Raw genomic sequence first — 20,815 nt, 5'->3', positions numbered from 1 at the left:
TCTACTGTGCCACTCCACTTGGCCTCACCATTTTAACCTAATTTCCCATAATTTCCCCAAAATACACAATCTGAGCTCTAGTCAGGACACAGTTTTCATCTTCACTTCCACTCAAATGCCTGTGCCATTCTTCAAGAGCCAACTGACAGAGAAAAATATATTTATTCATGACTTATATATCTGGCACTTTGCATAAAATATTGCTAACCTAACAGCAACGCTATTTTATAGATGGGAAAACTGAGACTCAAGATCCCAAGATCATATAACTAGCAATAAACTGTCTGCAATTCATCCCACCTCCTTTGATTTCGGCACCTTGCCTATGCCACTGTAATTTAGCACATTACTGTATACGATTTTGTTTCTTAACTGTATCCTTGCCTTCCTCATCACAGTGGTAAGCATACAAGGACCATGTAGTATCTTTACAGCACCAAGCATACAGTAGTGCTAAATCAATACTTGCCGACTGATTTTATATATGTCTACATATACTGACACCCAGTACTGAGCGTTAGACTATTTCAGGAGCCTTAGGACAGAGTATGTTACAGCTAGAAAACCATATATGAGTAATGAAAAAAGAGCTGTAACTGACTGTGTCGAGCTTTGCCATTACTCCTGTCTCAATTCATCCTCTCTAGAAAATAGGCTTAGAGAACTGGTAGCATTACATGAGCCCTCAGGGCTCTGAGCATGGATAGTTCATCTGTTACTATAGAAGCATGGCAGATATTGTTCTAAGGACAGGTTCAAATTTTTTTTTTTAATTTTTAAATTTAATTTATTTTTTTATACAGCAGGTGGTTCAAATTCTTTATCCAAGATCTTTGAGGGTATATGTGTTTTGGAAATCTGTATCTTTCATATTTTAGAGAGCAAATATATGTTTATGCTATACATTGTATAACTCCCTCTATAGGATCTGAGTCAGCATCTAAGATCAGACACATCTCTGCTTCCCATCAAGTGGAATCAAGACAGCCTTGAGTCAGGGTTTGCCACCAAATAATCTGCTGCAAACTTTTGAGAAAATTTTTGGTTTTTACAGCTTTTTGGATTTCAGAATTGTGGACAAGGGATTTTGAACATGTAATTGAGATGTACTGATTCATTTAATCTCTCAATAACTTGCGATACTATTATTTTGGAGCTGAAGAAACTGAACCACAGAAAGGTTGTATAAGGTGTCCAAGGTCACATGGCTAGGAAGCAGCAGAGCCAGCGTTTGAACCTAGACTGTCTGACTCCAAAACCTGTGCTTTTCACCACCAGGAGTACTGCCTCCCCAGAGGACTTTTGCAAATCACACTAGCCTAAATCTCGCCTACTGTTTATGTGACCTTGAACAACTGCCCTAGCACAATGAATGCCAGTTTCCTCCATTGTTGCTGTGAGTGAAATGTAGATGTCAGCTGGAGTCCTTTACCCCAGGACAGCTAGACCAGATAGTCTCGAAGTCCCATTCCTGATTTGCCTAAAGCCTGCTCCAAGATTTCTGCAAGTTTTAGAGGCTTATATTCTCATTGTCACAGTTGGCTTCTGCTTCTGCTAAATCAATTCACATTATGAATCATTATGAGTCATCTCAGCATCTTGTTTTTGTAAAGGATGATGTGGACTCATATGTGAAACTCAGCTCTCCCTCTCAAGAAGACAAATATGTTTATACGGTTGATATTTCTCCCGTTCTCAAAAGTCTTTTAGTCACTTCTCCACAATTCCACGTTGCCCTAGCTTCTCCCTGCCTTTTCTCTTTCTCCTCCTTTCTCATTTCTTCCCTTCTCCTCACTCATTTTCCTGCCCCTTCCCTCCCTTCTCTCCCTCTTCCTTTGCAGAGCAAAACCAAATTCCTCTTTTATTTCTCCCAGCATTTAGTAATTTTTTCTTGGCCTCGGCTTTTGCTCCTTATGCCTTCAAGGTATCATCTTCTCCCAGTGAATTATCGAAGCGTTTTCTCACACAAAGGCAGTTCCTCTTCTAAGAGTTCCTTCCCTTTTGTCACCCTGTGATGTCCAACCTAAATGTCACCTTCTCCCTTTCTGTCGCCAGCCATACTGACAGACTCTCCTCTACACTTCCCAACCCCCAGTCAATGGCATTTGTGTTTCTGGCTTAGCCACTCAAACTTAATTGTCTGGTATGCAAATACCATGGCTACCCTAAAGCTGAAACTTCTTTTAATTACTTTCAGTGCCTACTACCAGGTTTTATTTTTAGTAGGTGTTCAATAACTACTAGAATAAATCTGACAGTGTACCAAAAGCTAGGACGTAACTAACATATTCACTCAGTGATCACACAGTTAATAGGAACTGCAGTCTGTAACACTTGTCTTCATATTACCATGAGTGAAGGAAATTACTGGGGTTGAGGTTTCAAAGACAACTGTAGTGCTTTAGTCAGGAAAATATATCAGATGATAGCCAGGGAAAATGCATTATATAAATCCTCACGCTGAGTGAAATGTAATTCAGCCTCGACCAAAAGACATAAATAGCTCAGCCTTGATTATAAATTCATACCCAACCCATAAATGAGAACCTGAAAGGTTTCTTTACAACTTAGGGTCAGTGATGCTGAATAAGCTCTAGATAAAAATTTTCTGGCAGAAAAGCTTTGTCACACCAGGTGTTACCAGCATTTAGGACAGCTTAGCACATCAACTACTTGCTGACTGATTGGATGAATACAAAAAGAAATGTAAAAGACCTATAGCACTGGTGGCAGAGGTATTGAACACTGCCTGTTGCCCTGCCCTTACCTTCCTCCATGGCCATGTGTCCATTACAGAAGAAAGAGACCGGAATTCTAATCTCTCAACTCTAACCTAAACCCCTAAATATATGACCTTCAGCAATTAATTTAATTTTTCTAGGCTTGGTTTTATCATCTGTAAAATGAAAGCCTTGGGTTAAATGACCTCTAAGGTAGGTCTGAATTGCTTATATGAATATATAGTAGTTGTTTTTAGACAATACAGATACGTGGAAATAAACACTCAAACACTGTAAGAGCACGTATGTACAAATCTTCCCTGTGCCCCATTTCCAGGTCTTTTTCCTCAGAAGTCCTTTTGAACGAATTCTGCTTTATTATTCTAAATCATATGCTCATGCCTCTATTTCCTAATTTATTTACTCTAAATAATACCATTTATCTTTGTACTCTTCAAGACAAAGAATTTACTACCTTCTCCTATATTTTAATTATAGGTATGAATATTTTAATGATTTATATCCATTTCCCTTGTTATTTTAATAGACTTAAAGCACTGTTTTTTTTTCAAAGCACTATTTCTTAATCCATCAATTTCAAGTAGTATCCTGACTCCCCACTAAGTAAATTAGTGTTCCCTTTGCTTTCCTTCACTTCTCCTCCCCCTGAATTTCCCACCTCCTGTCATTTAATTACTTTTTTTCCCACCAAAATCATTACTTTTATATTGTCCAAAGTTATAATGTTTAAATTCTCTCTTGTAACTATGGTGGTCTTTAATGCTTTTTCTATAGGTTAATTCTGAAAACTGGAAGTCAATAAGGTATAATTATGTGAATATTTCTTACTGCAAAACGAGGTAGTGTGCTTGGATGTGCAGAGGAAGATGCAGTCCTATGTCACCAACCTGGGCCACTTGAAGAGGAATGCTCCAAGCATCAGAGTCACAGTGATTCTTTTATTACACTCCATATGTTGCTTGAAATCATTTGACATTGTAGCTTGCTTCACATTATGAATAGTTTTCATTTCTAAATACCCTGAAACTTGAAATCTAGCTTGGTAGTTCTCAAACTTGGCTGGAGCGTGGCCTGAGTATCTGGGTTTTTAAATTTTGGTTATTCCAATGAGTAGCCAAAGTCGAGGATCCTGACCACTAATATCAGTCGCGTCTGTGGAGTCAAAGGTAATGAAATATATTGAGCCCTTTGAAAGCAAGAGCAAAAAGTAAAACTTGATACAAACTGAAGGTTTGTAGAACATTTTATTTCTTTTTTGGTTGCAGCTGTCTCCTTCATAACCTACCACTGCTAGGACTGTTTAATAAGACACAATTCTCTGCACTCAGCTTATGAGGTGTTTCATTTGGTTATGTGGATGGACAGTTGATACTGTTTTAAAGTTTATTCTTTTCTTAGATGGATACTGTGGGCCATGGGGAGCTGGAAGTGTTGTAAGGAAATCACTGTGTGAAATTTCATCAGATCTTTGATATTCAGACTTAGGTTTCAATAACTGATTTTTTTCCTTGTGTCTAAGAACTTAACATGCATTGTGTTTCCAGTAGTTCCAACCTAATTTTGTCTAATTTCCAGGGTCAGTCGAAAGGTTGTTGTTTCCTTTCTGCCCTCCTACCAAGACACCTAGAAGCGCCAGAGCCTGGCTGGTCGGCCTCGGATTCTAGTAGGTATAGCAGGCTGTGAAGAGCGACTGGGTAGAAGCAGCACCAGAAGAGCCCGTGTGAACATACTGTCCTTTGGCTGCCTGGCAGTTAGCCTAAAAAACAAGTGTGATAGAGGAGACCGAGTTAGAGCAACCCTCTGCTTGACCCTCTTTGCTTCTCATTTGAAATCAGCTTCACCTTCATGTGAGTTTTCTCTGTACAGTGATTTTGCTAAATATTGCTGCTGATACCATTCCTTTCCTTCTATAATGTTACTTCCATTTTTAATCCCAGTTTTCTGAGCATTTCTCAGGCAAGCCTGAGGTTGTGTTACCGAGAAGGTTTCTTTTTAGTACTAACAATATTGCAACAACAGTAATAGAAATTCAAGTTAAGAAACTTCTCACTCATATAGTGATAAGGAAATGGAAATTTCAGTCCCAATTTGGGAACCTTGGAATAGTTGAAACAGTCTGCTAGAAAACTGACCAGACATAAGGTCAAGCATCAAGCAGATGCAGCTAAAGCTTTGCTATAGCAAAAAAAAAATTTTTTTAATACATTTTCCATTTTCTACTTATATTTGTCCATAAGAATATATAATTTTTATGTAGTTGTTATCATAATATCATTTGATACCCTGTGTAAATTCCAGTTGAAGGTGAGTTAAGAATTATGAAACCTGTAATAATACTCAAATGCCACTTAGCAGTACCCCGTCTTCAAGTCTCTGTTGCTATTGTCCAATCTCTCCAGGACTTATTTCTACATCTACAGTGATTTTCAAAGTTAGGTTTCATGGACTTAAGCACTTGTTAGAAACGGAAATTCTCTAGCTTGACCCCAGAGCTTCTGAATCAGAAACTCTGTCGCTGGGTCCAGCCACCTGCGTTTTAACACGCCCTTCAGGTGATTCGGATGCATGCTCAAGCTTGAGAACCGCAGCTCTAGATGATAAACTCAGCATCCCTTCTTCTGTGTGGATGACCCTTTTGAGCCTTACTTTCATAATCCCTCCATCCTATTAGCTATATTAGCTTCCCCCTCATCAGCCACACACCAGCACAGCCATATCCATCATCATCACAAGATAAAGCACTACTGTAAAATCTCACACCTCTCTTATGCCCCTGAGATGATTTTTTTAGCTTCTCTGTACCCTTCCTTTCCTTTAGTGCCTCATCATCAAACTTCTGGCTACACCTGATTCCTTGCCCAGTCTCCTCTGTCATCAGCAAGCCGAATAAAGCTGTCAATCAAATTTTGGTACTGTTTCATCTCCCTGTTAAACTTGGATTCTTCAACCCTGCTCTTTCCCATTTAGGTTGATATGAATCTTGCTACATGCATACGAGAGCTATTAGGAACGTTCAGGATCTAAGTTAATGTACCACAAACTCTCATTTCAGCTGCATCTTGCTTGATGCTTGGCCATAACCTCTGGTCAATTTCCTAGCAACTACTTCAACAGCTATTCCAAGTTCCCCACTGTAAAGACTGAAATCTCCATACCCTTATCATTCTCAACAGATGGCCTCACCTGTAATCAGTGATCAACCATTGCATCTCTCCACCTCTACAGACCTGATTCCAAACCCATTCTGTCTCTTCTTTCCTATCTCTCCCTCCTTTCTAAGACCTACTCTGCCACCCATATTTAATATTTAGTCTCATGCAGTACTGTTTCCTCTAAGTCCTTGTCCTCTTCTAATCTTTAATCTCTCCTCTGGCTCCTTCTGCTTTACAGTTAAACGTGACAATCTCTCCTATCTGGCTAAACTCTAAGCTCCCTGAAGGCAGTGGCTGTGTCTGCTTTGTTCACCCCAGTGCTTGGCTCCTAGTAGGTATTCAAAAAGCAATTTTAGTAGCTAAATAAGACCATTTTTTTGTCCTCATTGTTCCTGGTAACCTTTCTGTGTCTTTTCCTGACGAGCGTCTTGAATGGGCACCTCTCCTTCATTGACCCTGTTTTGTTAAGGGTCACTGATATGCCCCTCAATGACAGTATCAGCCTTTTCTCTGCCTTAATTTTTAACCTCTTTGTAGCGTATTGTTATTGACCTCTTGAAACTTCATTCATTTGTTCCCAGAATCCTTGGTTCATCTTAATATATTATTGCTGCTTGTCTTGGTGGCTTCTCCTCTTCATCTTCCCAAAATAAAACGTGCCCCAGGTTCATTCCTTGGCCCTCTCATCTTCCCTCTAAAGTGTCTCTGTGGAAACCGTCCTTCAATCTACCATCATCAACTGTACTACCAGTGCAGATAATTCAAAACTCTGCAGCCTTAACCATCCTACTCAGCTCTAATGCCACATTTGAAAATGCATGGTAGACAACTCTCTGGAGATACCTTCATGGCCTGAAGAAAGCAATGCAAGCAGGCCCCAAGTATCCACTTGATCAAGTAGATAAGAGGTAGTAGCATCTTACCAGGGCCCGCTTCATAAAAGCCTCCTGGGTTGCCTTCTTGTTTGCAGCCTTGCCACTCCAGGCAGCCAGTGCACTGGCCTGCAGGGCCCGTCCATAAGAGAAACTTAGTTTCCAGGGCTTTGGTAGAGGGCAAAGGTTGATAGCATTGAGGTTGAGAGTAGCATCCTCTTCACTCATGCCACCAGACAAAAAGCAGATGCCTGGAAGGAGAGAAGCCATTCCACACCACTAGTCCCAGTATGTACCCTGCTTGAAGAAGCAAGCAAGGAGCCTGAAAGAAATGTAATGTCTCAATCTTTCCTCCAATTGATTTGCATGGGACTAGGTTGGAGAAATTAGTTTGCCTTTGCTGAAGCTAGTTGGACTAAGGAGAGAAGGGTTTTAGTAAATAAGAGGGCAGTGAAATGTTGAGGAAATCAATGGATTGTGTGCATTTGGACAGACTCAGCATAGGTGGTATCATGGAGTTCAAGAGGGAAGTGCTGGCTGCATGTGAGATATCAGAGGTCTGTTTCATGGCTAGAAGCAGACTACTCCTGGACAAATGCAAATGCTTATGGCACTCCTTCAAAGAATAAGGACTAAGACCTCAAGTCAGAGAAGAAAGAAAACCTTACCAGGAACAGCTGCAGGAACAGTACGGTAGAGAGCTGTGACAGTGGCCATTGCCACCTGCTCTGGAGTATACTTCTTGGTGGAGGCATGTCCAGCAGTCACCATGTTGGGCTTCAACAGGGTGCCCTCCAAGTAAACATGATGGTCATTCAGGGCCTTGTAGACAGCAGCCAGGACCTGAAGGACAAGAGGCCCAAATAGGTGAAACCTAGAGCCAGCCGTAGAGTTACCTGACCTTGACACTTCTACACTGCAGGGACACAGGATGAAGGAATTCCCATACGTTACTTGGCCAAAGCTTCCCAACCAGCCCCTAGGCTCAGTCAGGGTAATGCCTGCAAACCATAGCCATTGAGCACAGCCAAGTTGGCCTGTCCCTGCTGCCCCTCCCCTAACTGCTCACCGCATGGACTACCAGCATGGCTCTGCTTCCTAGAGGCCCTTCACTCCTTCCTTCCCATTACTCCCTTTGGTCAGTCAAACCTGCCTTAATTTAGTTAGTTGGGGACATGTAAACTGGCCTCCATTCTCCATCCCCATAGAAGCTGAGTGATCATAAAAATAAACATTTTAGAGACAGAAGTGCTTTCAGATCTCATTTCAGTCTACCTCATTTTGCAAGTAGAGAAACTGAGGACTCTCTTAATCTCTTACAGATATATTGTGGCTAATTTAAAGTCACATGTGAAAAAATTACTTTCTAATTATATTTTCTCATGGAAGCCTCAGCTTATTTTAAAGTTTCTTAGTTTAAACATAATGGAACTGAGGTCCAAAAAGGTAGTATGACTTGCCCCAGGTCCCACAGCTGGGAACATGGATGCTCAAACCCTAATCTTGGTAATGCAGATCCTGTGCTTTTTCATAAGGAGTGTACCATGTGCCCAAAAAAGTACAAGGTTTGATAATACCTCTTTACCTTCTCAGTGCTACACAGTGATTCTAACTGTAGAATACCTCATATATAACAGCTGATATATGTTAAGTAACAACGGTTGTTTAAAACAGATTTTTCAACTGGCATTGGGACCTTTATATTTAAGACTTACCTTCTCAGTAACATACTGGCAGTGTTCCATGTCATGGTCTCCATCAGCAATTACCTCTGGTTCAACAATGGGTACTAGCCCATTCTAAAAAGGAAAATGGAGTGGACAGAATGAAGCTCTGTTCACTAGGATCCTTTCTTTAAGAAGATATTTAACAGTTGTAATTGGTACAAGGTTGAAGCTCTTATGGAGATTTACATATAGGTGACTTAAAGGCAATGAAATTTAATGGGATGTCTAGTAAGCATTTGTGGCTTAGCCAAAAAAGAACAGTGAGGGAAAAAAAGTTTTCCTGGAAATGGGGTAAAATAAATTCAATTTATTTTCTTAATTTCTATATCTTATTCTAGAGACTAATCTAGCTAAATCAGAACCTAGCTGTCACCCTTTTAGGGCCATCAAGCTTAAATCACCAATAAAGATGCCTCTTGTATGAATTAACTAAGGAATTCAAGCAGAGTTTACAATTCTGACTGGGAAGCTCCAGGTACCCAGAACTCAGGTAACCTCAGCATAGCACCTGCACAAGCAAATCAGACTTAACCTGGATCCCAGAGACACTTCAACATATGTTGGAAACTTTAGCATCAAGCTACCATCCTCCAAGAAATTATATGAATTGGAACCAGATCAAAGCTGTCACCCTTGAGCTGGGGACTTAAGAGGATCATGTCCTTGGACATGGTGGAGCATAGACAAGCAGATGCCCTGCCCCCAAGAGCCTATGCTTTTAAGACTCAGTTTACAGTGCTTTGGTAGAGGGCTACACTTGATGGCATTTGCCTTTTGGACTCATAGTTGACTTGTGGAACCAAATCTTACCCTACTACACCTAGTAAAAGCAGTGAAAAATGCCATCAGGATATACTGGTGAGAGAAAAGGAGGGGGATCACGTGTGGTTACAGTAAAATTAGAAAGACGGGCTTTGAAGAAAGCTTTCGCTTCCTGTATTTTAGCCCAAAGGGAAGGAAAAGCACCTGCTGACAGATGCTGGCATAGCGGGCCAGGGTGTTGGCATTTTCCTGGATAGCAAGGTGGGATGGACACTGGTTGTCAATCTTCAGCACAGCACGCCACTTCCCAAAGTTAGCACCATCTTTCTTATACCGAGCACAGCGTTCAGAAAGGCCATCAAGCCCTGCAAGTCATGAGAGAGAAAGGCTTCTCTGTACCCCTGACCCCTGGGGCTGCTGATAAAGTGAAGTTCACCCTTGGCTTAGCTTTCAGTCGTACAGCTTGAGGACCCAAGACATCCAGGCAAAGAAATATTACATCCAGCAAAGAAATAAACATCCCAGTACTGAGCCAAAAGACCTGGGTTAATAAATACGGTTTTGACATATAATACATATTGGATAAGAAGAATAAAGGGAACTAATATTTATTTAGTACTTACTTTGCTCCAAGGCATGATTCTAGGCATTTCGCACACCTTATCTCATTTAATAATCATAACAAACCTAACAGTTGTTATACTGTTATGACCTAATAGTCATATTACACAACCTTCACAGTTGTATATTCATTTTGCAGATTTGGAAACTGAGGCTCTGAGAGGTAAAGTAACTTCACCAAGTTTGACAGAGCTGGGATTCAAATTCTGCTTAGATAATCCAATGCTATGGTTCATACTTGTCTACTTGGGCAGCGATGTACCTTGCAAAATTATCTAAGCAGTAAGTGATGGAAGCAGCATTCAAACCCAAGTGTGTCTGATCCCACAGCTTGGACTCTTTCCTCTCTACTGATGCTAGATTTTTCTAAAATAATATTCCCAAGTATAAAATATCTTCTCTGTGCAAGACACTGTGATAAGCACTCTACGTGCATTGTCTAATTTAATCCCCACAACTATTCTGCAAAGTAGATATTGTTATCCCATGTTAACTGAGACTCAGAACATTTAAGTGACTAGCCTGAGGGCACACAGTTACTAAATAGAGGAGCTGGGGCTAAAGAACAGGTGTGTGGCTCTAAAACCAGTGTGATAATTCATATTTTGTTTTCCCTCAATCACTTCTTTGCTTCCTTCATTTCTGGCATATACTGGCATGATTCGTATCAGTGGGCAATGTCCTTACCTTGAATGGTGGTTTCCTTGTTTGTTCCTGCAAGGGGAGCACCTCCTTGGTCTAACTGTGAATATAAATAATTAACAAGTTATTAGCAGGTGTCAGGTATCTCAGTAAAACACAAGCAGAGCCCCTGGTGCTAGATATTAGTTCTCATCTTTCACAAACCAAGGAGTTGAATTAGGAAGGTATTGTATATTAGGCATTGAGGGGACACAACTCAGTCCACAGCAGAAGGGAAGTTACCTGGAAAGAACAATGTAAGACTGTCAACCCTAAGAGGAGGGAAAGTATAGAAAGCACAGGGCTGGAGCTTGGAAAGTAAGAAGTAATCTCATAGTACCTGGGATGCAGAGGTGCCATGTAAGAGCCACTTCCTTTAAATTATTCATTCATTTATTCAAGAGACATTTATTGAGCACTGCACATGCCAAGCCCTATGCTATTACAGGAGATAAGAAGAATAAGGATGCAGCCTCTACTCTCAGCATAACAGAGGCTAAGGTCATGAGCCCAAGAGGTAGACAGTCTGGGCCTGAACTGGCTCCAATTTTGCCTTGCTGTGGGCGAATTATACTAGTTGTAATTCTGTTTTCTATCCTCATCTCTAAAATAGGGATAATAACTGAGTTTACCTCCAGAGGTTGTGAGGAGTAAATGAGTGCTTGGAGTTGTAAGCACGTGACAAATACTAATGATCACTCCAGAAGTTCACGTAGTTTTGGAAGACCCAGTTACAATAGAACAGTAAAGTGTTTTAACAATAACAGCTATCATGAACTAAATAATAAGGGTGCGACAGGAACTGTTTTACAAACTCATTTCATCCTTATAAGAACCTGATGAGGAAGGTACTATTATTCCCATTTTAGAAATGAAAAAAATTGAGACACAAAGAGATTAAGTACCTCATAGAAAAATGGTTGAAGGAAGAGGGTACTGGAAAGCTCTAGAAGAGGATCTGGTTTTCAGTGGGAAGGTGATGATGGAAAGGAGAAGAGCAATTAGATGATGAGAGTGGGCCTCATGTTGGCCGTGACTCAGCCACTGTGTTGGGAGTGGGCCTGTGGTGAGGTGGGAGCGAGATGTATTCACCTTGATTCCCACCACGATCCCTTTTTCCTTGAGGATGTCTCTGAACAGCCTTCCCTGGCTGTCCTTCTGGTAGAGGGTCTCATGGAAAAGGATCACGCCCCCAATGCTCTGGCTGATGGAATCATCCACGGTGAAGAGGATTTCGCGGAACTGCCGGCGGTTCTCTTCAGTGTTCTCCACCTTGATCCTCTGCAGGCGGCTCCCCATGGTGCCTATGTGGGCGAGTAAAGGCAGCAAAAGGAGCAAGCCAGGGCTCCCCTGCCGCCCTCCTCCAGGCCAGCTAGTGACCCTCACCAGGATGGACAGCAACACTCTCTTTTTTATTCAGATCATCAGAGCTCCTGGTGGACAGCAACACTCTCTTTTTTATTCAGATCATCAGAGCTCCTGCCTCGTTTTCTGCCTCCCCAGGGAAAGACTGTTGTTGCTGTCAGGATGCTGATGAGGAAGTGCATGGTCTGGTCGTGTCAGGGTCAGGGTGGAAGCCACCATAGGGTCCAAGTGGGGCTGCACAGCCCTCAGGCCTCTCTGGTCCAGCCCTGATCTGACTGGATATACAGAGAGTGGAAGGAGGGGTAGGGCAGGCTCTTGACCTCTCTGGCTTCTATAATTTTATGGTGGGCCATGCAGGCCACCGCAGCTCTCCCACGTGCCATCCTGAGCTGCTCTCAGTCACAAGCGCTGCCCTGTTCCTGATGTGGACGTTTCCCTGCTCTCAGTGCCCTTCCTTGGCTGACTTTACACTGACTTGTCATTAGCGGCAGAGGTCTCATCCTGCTTACTGAGCTCCTGGCCTTGCTACAGCTTGGATTCAAATGATCCCTGGCAAGGGGGTCTTAAAATGGAGGGCTTGAGCCTGTTTGCTTGGTGTTCAGAAATGTGCCTTCTGGAATGACAAGACTCAAAAGGTCTAGGCTTACTGAGTCTTCCGCTCCCACTCCTGTATATATAAACCTTTACTTCCTCTGAGAGGAAAGAGAATATGATTATCAAGTTGCCTTTGCTAAGTGTAGAATCAAGAGTATGGTTGTTGTGTGATGTTTCTTGCACTCACCTACAGACTCATCTGCAGCCAGGATCCCCTTCCCACTGGCAACAATGCACTGGGCAATCTCTGAGAGCTCCTTCTTCTGTTCTGAAGTGAGGGCTGGAAATTGGTAGGCCATGGTGACAGGTCTGGAAAAGCGTTCAGGAGAGTTAGCTGTGAACAGAACTGTGGGTCGCTCAAATGGACTCATGACCAAGACAGCAGGTGTGCAGAAGAGCTCCATAGGCCTCTCTGACATTTCTGGTCCATTTCCACAACTGGCTAAATAAATGAGGTCTGTTCTGTTTTGGGTTTTTCCCCCTTAAGCCTAACTAGCTGCGATTAGCCATAATGGATGAAGGTGGGATGACAAATTTCATGGTGATCCTGAAAAGAATGCCTTTCAGGAAACTTTTGGGATCACTGATCCTGAGACCAAACCAGCTAATGAGTATCCACTTAAATCTGACAAATAGAGGGCATGGCAGTAATTGACTATCTCTTTATTCTATGGATTCCTGGTACCATCAGGGGTTGGATGGCTTGAGGCCAGGACAGTGAGGCTTTCAGCCTCTGCGGCCATTCCTCACTTTGCTCTGTTAGCCTGTAGTCCCCGCAGAGTATTCTCTAGGCTGCAAGCTTGAGAGGAGAAACCACTATTTGCCCTTGAATTTAACCTCCCTTCAACTTTGAGACATAGAGGGTGGGGTGTGTCTCCTTTTTCTTATATTCAACCACCTATGAGACCGTTTGGGGCAGATGCAGAGGATTTTCCCTAAGCATTTCTGGGCTGGAGATTCCCATTAGCTCTAAGGATGCCGACGTCATATGTTGATTCCTGCTCCAGTAATTCGCAGCTTCACTGCTTTAGCAAGGAGAGACTGGCTCAAAGATCCCCTATCCAAGCAAGTTCTTAGCAGTGGTCATTTGAAGGGGATCATTGCTCGTGTTCGGCCGCCACTTTGGGCTAGTCTTGAAGATGCAAGCTCACAGGACTCTTATCTTGGATGTAGAAAGAATGGCTTTGCATAGGTTGGATTATCAAAGAATAAAAATGGTAGTAAAGATTATCTTGAGCGATTTCCTATCCAACCCTGTGGCCTCCTCCTTTCCCCAGTCTCCTCTCCCCTCATACACTCATACACAGGGTAGATGCCCTGTGTCTGCTTTCTACTTTCTGGAAGCCAAGGGACACCTCAGTTCTCTTTTGATCCATTCGACAATGAGGTAACCAGGACAGGTATTATCTTCATTAATTAATGAACAAGCTAAGACTCCGAGAAGTTAACTGACTTGTCCAAGGTCCCAGCTAGGATGAGGCAGAGTCCCCCACCCAGTTCTCCTTCTCATGGCAAATTGATTTCTTCACATTTTCTGTATCCCTTCAAGGTAGGCTCTCAGAACTCTGTCCCTTGATATGAGAAGTCAATGGCTACTGAACTAATTCCTGAGATGGTATAACTAATGGCACTCTTACTGTGGCTACTCTCACTTCAATACTTAACCCCAAGGAATGGAACCACGATGCTGTCATTGGGGTACCAGGACAGGTTAGTGGGCAGTGATTTCTAAAGATGATTTTCCAAGGCCCTTCACATCCCAGCCAACTGAAGATAGTATTTCTTCTGTTTATATATTAATTCCTAAATTGTAGTTAGGGACTGTTAGCTTTGGACCTGGCTACCAGATCTTCCTGGCAGATAAAAGCCAACCTGAGGTTGGTAACCGTCAGGCCAAAGTACAAATTTTCTCTCAGTTTAGATATCTGCACAAAGGAATTGACAACTACCAAAAAAATAAAGATGTTTCCTTAACGAAATAAAAGGAAAACATAGCCCAATAATAGCGAATGATCATTTATTGCCAAGCACTCTGCTAATCGCTTTACATGCACTGTAAAATTTATTCCTCACAATAATCTCAAAAGGTAGTCAGGCTTCCCCCTTCTCCCACCCTCTGCCATATAATAGATAAGGAAAGAATATAAGACAGTTTAATTATTTGTCCAAGGACAAATAGCTAATAAGGCACAAAGCTGGGATAAAGGGCAGTACTAGTATTCCCTCTTTCAAGTAAAGAGTGAGACTGATGAAAGTAATTGGCCTTTGGATGACTCTAATGTCCTTGATGACACCCCCAGAGTACCCAAAATCATTGGGCTGTGGATCATTATCCTCACATCACATTACCAATTCATAAATATCTGACACGTTCACATGGAAGTATATCAGACAGACCTGGGCTCAAGGACCAGCTCTGCCTCCTCTTCACCGGGACCATGGGCAAGGTGGTTAACTTCTCTGAGTCTTACCTTACTATGGATTAAATGGCTATAATATCTGCTCTGGTTGTCTCACTGCCAAATGGATCACATGTAATCTGTGAGCACCCTGCTCACTGTAGTTGCTCAGAATATATTTGTTGAATCACATGATAAACATGAAGACGCTTTATAATGCATTATGAAAATGTCAGGTATCAGTATTTCTCTCTTTTTTAATTTAAAAAAGTAATTGCCTAAGGGACTTCCATATTTCTGTTTACTACCAAGCTATTTTCTTCAGTCTGAGTGTGCTGACTCAACCAGAAAAGAAAAACAGAGAAAAGGTCAAATTGAACAAATACTGTTTATGAGAAGTTAAACTTCTACAGAGGGATTAAAGTTCTGTACCACATCAGCACAAATGTTGCTTTCCTGTTAATCATAAAACAGGGTCACAGGCCACTGTTCACCACTGGAAGAGAGGAGGCCAGCTGGAAGTGGGCAATGATAGAGAATGATTTCTGTGCCCCTAAGCCTCTGCTTACTGATGTCTCAAGCCAACTTTTCAAAAAGTGTGACAGGAAGTTGTTCACATTATATGATTAACTAAAAAAATAAAGCAAGTTTCAGAAAAGTATGCAATACATAATATCACCCTTTTTTTAATTAAAAAAATGGTATACACACATACTGTTCATGGGTCTATATAAGCAGATAATAACTACACTGAGGTTACTCCTGGGGAATGAAACAGGGTGGGGTGACTCACAGTTCACTTTATGGATTTTTTGTAATGTTTGATTTCTCAGAGAGTAAGTTTATATATTACATTATTTACTATACATATTAACAGGTAATATTGATATATATGCAAATCTGGGAGAAGGTTGTGAGTACAAACATATATGAATAGAGGGCAACCACAGAAAAACAGAGCTATAAGTGATCTCAGAGATATCTGTATCAACCCTGCTAACTTTAGAGATGAAGAAATTGAGGCCCAGGAAGAATATGTCTGATGCCCCGTCTAAGCTGTGATGTTTCAGGACTGTAAATCACATGCTATGGGCTTATGACTCGGAATTCTTTTCCCAATCCTTCTTTAGCAGAATAACAGATGAAATCCTATAGTATAATTCTTTCTGCCTTCTTTGAAGAGGTTCTGTGAAAATATAATAATTTGTAAAATACCAATATTTAACTCCTGGAGGAATATAAGGGAGTAGAAAATCCATTTGCTTCTCCATGTACAAGGCAGATAGAGTTTCAAGAAGACATACATGAAGGGCTTATTCACTGAAAGCCCATGATTGTCAGGCACTGCAGGCAGCACTTTTTAATAGACAGATGCAGGAAGATGCCCACAGCTTTGTTACATATCTGATGTCACAGTGGTAAGTACAGTGAGATGCTCTAGAACAGCCTGATCCTTGGAGCCTTTGAACACACATGGAGCAGCTCAGAAAGAGACCTGAGTGTTGCTCTTTCCTCTAAATTGGCACCTAAGCCAAAGGAACTCCTAGGTTTACAGCAACTACACTGCATTCCCTGCCCCAGCACCTCAGGTCTAGTCTGGGCCTGGGTTGTCTGCAGATGAGCCTTGGCTAAAGTGATGGTGGCAGCAGCGCTAGAGTCCCTGCTGGATCCACATTAGCTAACGGAACCCTAGGTAACTATGTAAAGAGAAGTTTATTTTAAAAGGCAACATATCCTCACCTATTCTTCAGATAGTAGAACAAATGTACCAAAATACAACAGCAGCTTTTGATTCCAAATATCTGAAGCTGTAGGATCTTCAGAGTAGGAAATGTTATAGAAAGTATCAAACAAGGGAAAGGTTTGACAATTCATAATCAAAGGACGACTATACTCTGTGATGCCTGTTCCATTTTCTCATTTGAGCAGTGGGTGAAGACGAAGGGCAAAACAGGCCAAGAGTTCATTTCTGTGACAAAGAAACTTCAGTGCTAGTACTAGTAGGTGTGGGGAGAGAATGAAGAAAATGACACAAGGCGATAGATATGTAAATAAGTCATCGGAATAAGCAGTTGTTATGGAGGGAGTAGAAATGAACAGCAATCTCAAACACTGAGTAGAGCCCAACCAAACAGGAGTATTCAAGATGTTTTTCCTTCGCCAAAGCCTCAGAAGAGCCCTCCTACAGGTAACACTGGTAACTGGCATCAATCCTGAGCATTTGCCACCACTCAAAGAGCCAGGGGAGGTAGGGAGAAAAACAATCATTTCAGCAGATCACCATGTTTTCAGCCACCATCACATTTTTCCTGAAAACAAAAGCAAACAAACTTTCCCCTCGCCAGGCTTAGCGCTATCATTAACCCCTGACTCCCTGGTGCAGTCCTGAGAGACAAAGGAAGTTCTTTTACTTACAGTTTGAGAGAGGAGAGTCCTCTTAGGTCTGTCAGAAGCTGTGGATGAGGCAGCAGCTGCCAAATAGGATGAATCTTCAGGAACACACAGTTTTTATAGACTTCTCACCCAAGGGTTTTTTTTTGTTTGTTTTGTTTTTTGTTTTAACTTTTACCCTCCCCTTCCCACCTTGGCCTGGTAGAGAGGTGTTTAACCAATAACTCTGATTGGCTCATAAACAGCCAATCCTTCTAGTCATGCTCACACACTCTCTGTACTCACAGAATGTTAAAGCTATAAGGGACACCTGGATACCTTGTAGTTCTCAATCCAGACTCTTCATTTTACAGGTGAGGAAACGGAGACACAGAGGATTAGGATCGGTAATGCAGTGAGTGGATGACTGGGCTCTGGAGTCCACCAAGGAGAACTGGGAAGCACGTTAGCTTAGCTCCAGCAATTACTACACACATTACCTTGGTCAAGTTTTTTTCACTTCTCTGAGCCTGAGTTTCCTCCTCTCTAAAGTGGGATCTGAATTTCACAAGAGCATTAAGTGAATTTATAAAGTACCTGCATATAGGAGGCATTCAAAGATCCTTCCCAGTTCCCCCAAACCAAGCTGGGCTCCCTGATGTTTTTAATGTCAGAACACAGTATCTTTTACTCTATTCTCATTCTCTCTCAACCTGTACATTTTTGTCTTTAAAGGTGGTAAAAACTAGAATAAAACTTAAAGTGACTGATGCAAGCCATCAGCTCCCCTAGTTATAGCACTGTCTAGGTACAAGTTCATTCTACAGGGTTTTTTCTCTGAGCATTAAACCAAAGTCTAATTCAAGAAAAGGCAAATAAAAATAGTGTATGCTTCCTGAGGCAAATAATCAAATAAAAGTAGTGGAGGAATCTAAGAATAATGGAATGACCATGATCACAGGAAAGTATACATTCTCAGGAACACATTCCTTTGGAATAACTCATAAAATAGGAGAAAAGACCCTAAAAAACCAAAGTGCTCTATGGTATAAAGTGTAACACTATAATGAGTGAAATATCAATGAAATGAAGGAAAAAGAAGCAGGGAGCTGGGTTGTCTAAATAGAGCTGAAGCTCAGACAGCTTCTAAAAGTGGAGAGTGTGAGACATTGAAGGTGATTATTGAAGGAAATTGAAATGTTTGGAGCACAAAACTGAGGCTCATTTGTCTGGGGAAGTTTGGCCAAGGTCTGTCCTAAGGGTAACCGAGCTTTAGACCAGCTGAAGTTCCCATCAGCTCTCTTGACTCCACCTGCCTCCACAAGGCACACTTTTTGGTTTCCCCATCTCCACCTGGTGCTTGATTCATCAGACCAAGATGATTGATCTGGGGACATGTTAGAGCTCATCAAATTTGATTTTGTTAAAGGAGAAAGGAGGAATAAGAGGAGGATGCTGATGAAAGAATGGAGACTGGGGTTAGTGATCATTGTTGGGGGCCAGGGCTGGGGTGGTCAGAACCGTAACTGAAACATTTTACCTGCTGAGAAATGCATGGTAGAAATAATTTTCCTTAGGCTACTAGTACTAATTATTCTTGTTACAACAATGACAACAATAATAATAGCTCTTCTTTGAAGTTCTATGATGCACCTGGTTCTTTTTATACATGATCTCTAATCTCAGCACCTCTCTGAGGAAAGGTTTATTAGCCTCACTTTCTGGATAAGGAAACTGGTTCAGAGAGGTCAAGTAACTCGCCTAGAGTCACAGGACAGATAAAGGGAGTGCCTGTCTCACTGCAAGTCAGTGGTCTAAAGCAGAGCTGCTTACGTTTTGGTGACCTCAGACTGCAGAGCTTAGTTCTTTCCCTCTCCACCTCCCAGCAGCTTATAACCTTGGACGTTAAAACTATATTAATCAGGGAAGAATGACTTGCATCGGCAGACCTAGAGGGCCCTGGTCTGCTGAGCATCGCTGCACGTGAACAGCAGACTGGCCAGGCATGTCCGAGGAGCATAAGTACACCTGTCCCTGAGTGGTGCCGCCTGCTGCTGCTCCCATGGCATCAGCATTTGGCCACTTCCAGGGTCTGATGTGCAGCTGAAACTCAAAGTTCAGCAAAGCAAGGATAAGGCTTAATGGACCTTAGAGAAACTGCAACTCCTGAGGAACACAGACTGCTTGCAGCTTTTTTTTCGGTAAACGGGCCTCTCACTGTTGTGGCCTATCCCACTGCAGAGCACAGGCTCCGGATGCGCAGGCTCAGAGGCCATGGCTCACGGGCCTAGCCGCTCGGCGGCATGTGGGATCCTCCCGGACCGGGGCACGAACCCGTGTCCCCTGCATCGGCAGGCGGACTCCCAACTACTGCGCCACCAGGGGAGCCCTGCTTCCAGTTTTTTAAATCTCTTAACTCAGTAAAATGTTCAAAATTGATATATCATGATATGTGGACTTGGAGGCTGTGAAACATTGTGGAATCCCCCAACCTCTTTAGTCCTCAGTTTCACCACCTGTAAAATGGGCTAGTAATGCCTCCATCAGAAACTGATTAAGAAGATGAATGAAACAACACAGGACTAGGAATTTAGTACAGTTATTTCATTAAATAATTGGACCTGAATGTATAATTCTGATTTAGAGGCCTCTGAATGCAGACTCTTCTCACAGGCAATCATAAGACGGTATCATTCAGGATCACTACTTTCAAAACCTCCAACAACTGCCTCATTTATTCTCCACTGTCTGTCCCACTCTAGATACTTCCAATTCGAATATGATTTTTACATGAGTTAAATGTATTCATGCACAGTATGAGGTCTGAGTCCACAAACTTGCACGTGCAAATAAATCTCATGTTTCATAGAGTTATACTCACTGTAGTATTAGTAACATTATAGACAAAGAACTTTCATAAAAACGGGCTACATCTACACAATGCAAGGAAGAACCATGGATGGATCAACATGACATTTAAAAACATCATTTCTAATTTGTGGGACAGACATTTTTCTTATTGTATTGCAACCTGCTTTGGTGGCTGGGATGGTTTCAGGACCCTGAAACCAGCAGTCACTATCTGGGTCACAGAGGTAGGGCTAGTTGTTATCCCAGCATATTTCACAAAATTGTTATTGAGGTTCTGTGTGTACGGCACTTTGTTAGCTACGGGGACCTTCTGTAGAGAATAGACAATGAATAAGACTGGCCTGTTCTCAAGAAACTTGTAAGAGATGGGAGGAGAGGGTTGAGGTCAGAATCAAATTAAACCAAACCAAGTAAGAGAACGTACATGAAAGTATCAAGAGACAGTTGTGGCGGTGGTTGTTATTGCAGTGTTCATGGAAGACTCTATGAAATACATGACTGAAAAGTCTAGATAGTCTGGATTTTTACAAGTCTAGGTCATCTTCCATATCAACTGATTCAGCCCATCAGACTACAGAACCTATGTGGGTCTCCCTAGCATCCAGCACCATGCCTAAAGCACAGTAGTCACACAATCAATTTTTGTGAATAAATGAATCA

The 20,815-nt window shown here is 42.0% G+C and overlaps 1 protein-coding gene across 1 annotated transcript; it reads right to left on the bottom strand.

Moving 5' to 3' along the window:
• Positions 1-3,966: 3,966 nt before the first annotated feature.
• Positions 3,967-17,436, bottom strand: ALDOB (aldolase, fructose-bisphosphate B). Its single transcript, XM_032636188.1, has 9 exons — positions 17,330-17,436; positions 12,703-12,824; positions 11,649-11,860; positions 10,563-10,617; positions 9,459-9,619; positions 8,481-8,564; positions 7,434-7,608; positions 6,817-7,016; positions 3,967-4,497 (listed from the first exon to the last, which is right to left on the bottom strand). Exons 2-9 carry the CDS (start codon positions 12,812-12,814, stop codon positions 4,402-4,404), a joined length of 1,095 nt encoding a protein of 364 aa, XP_032492079.1. The 5' UTR covers positions 12,815-12,824; positions 17,330-17,436; the 3' UTR covers positions 3,967-4,401.
• Positions 17,437-20,815: the final 3,379 nt, after the last annotated feature.

This window comes from Phocoena sinus, chromosome 6, assembly GCF_008692025.1.
Source record: "Phocoena sinus isolate mPhoSin1 chromosome 6, mPhoSin1.pri, whole genome shotgun sequence".
NCBI lineage: Eukaryota > Metazoa > Chordata > Mammalia > Artiodactyla > Phocoenidae > Phocoena > Phocoena sinus.
Note: the sequence above shows the minus strand (reverse complement) of the source record. Positions and strands in the feature narration are given on the sequence as shown.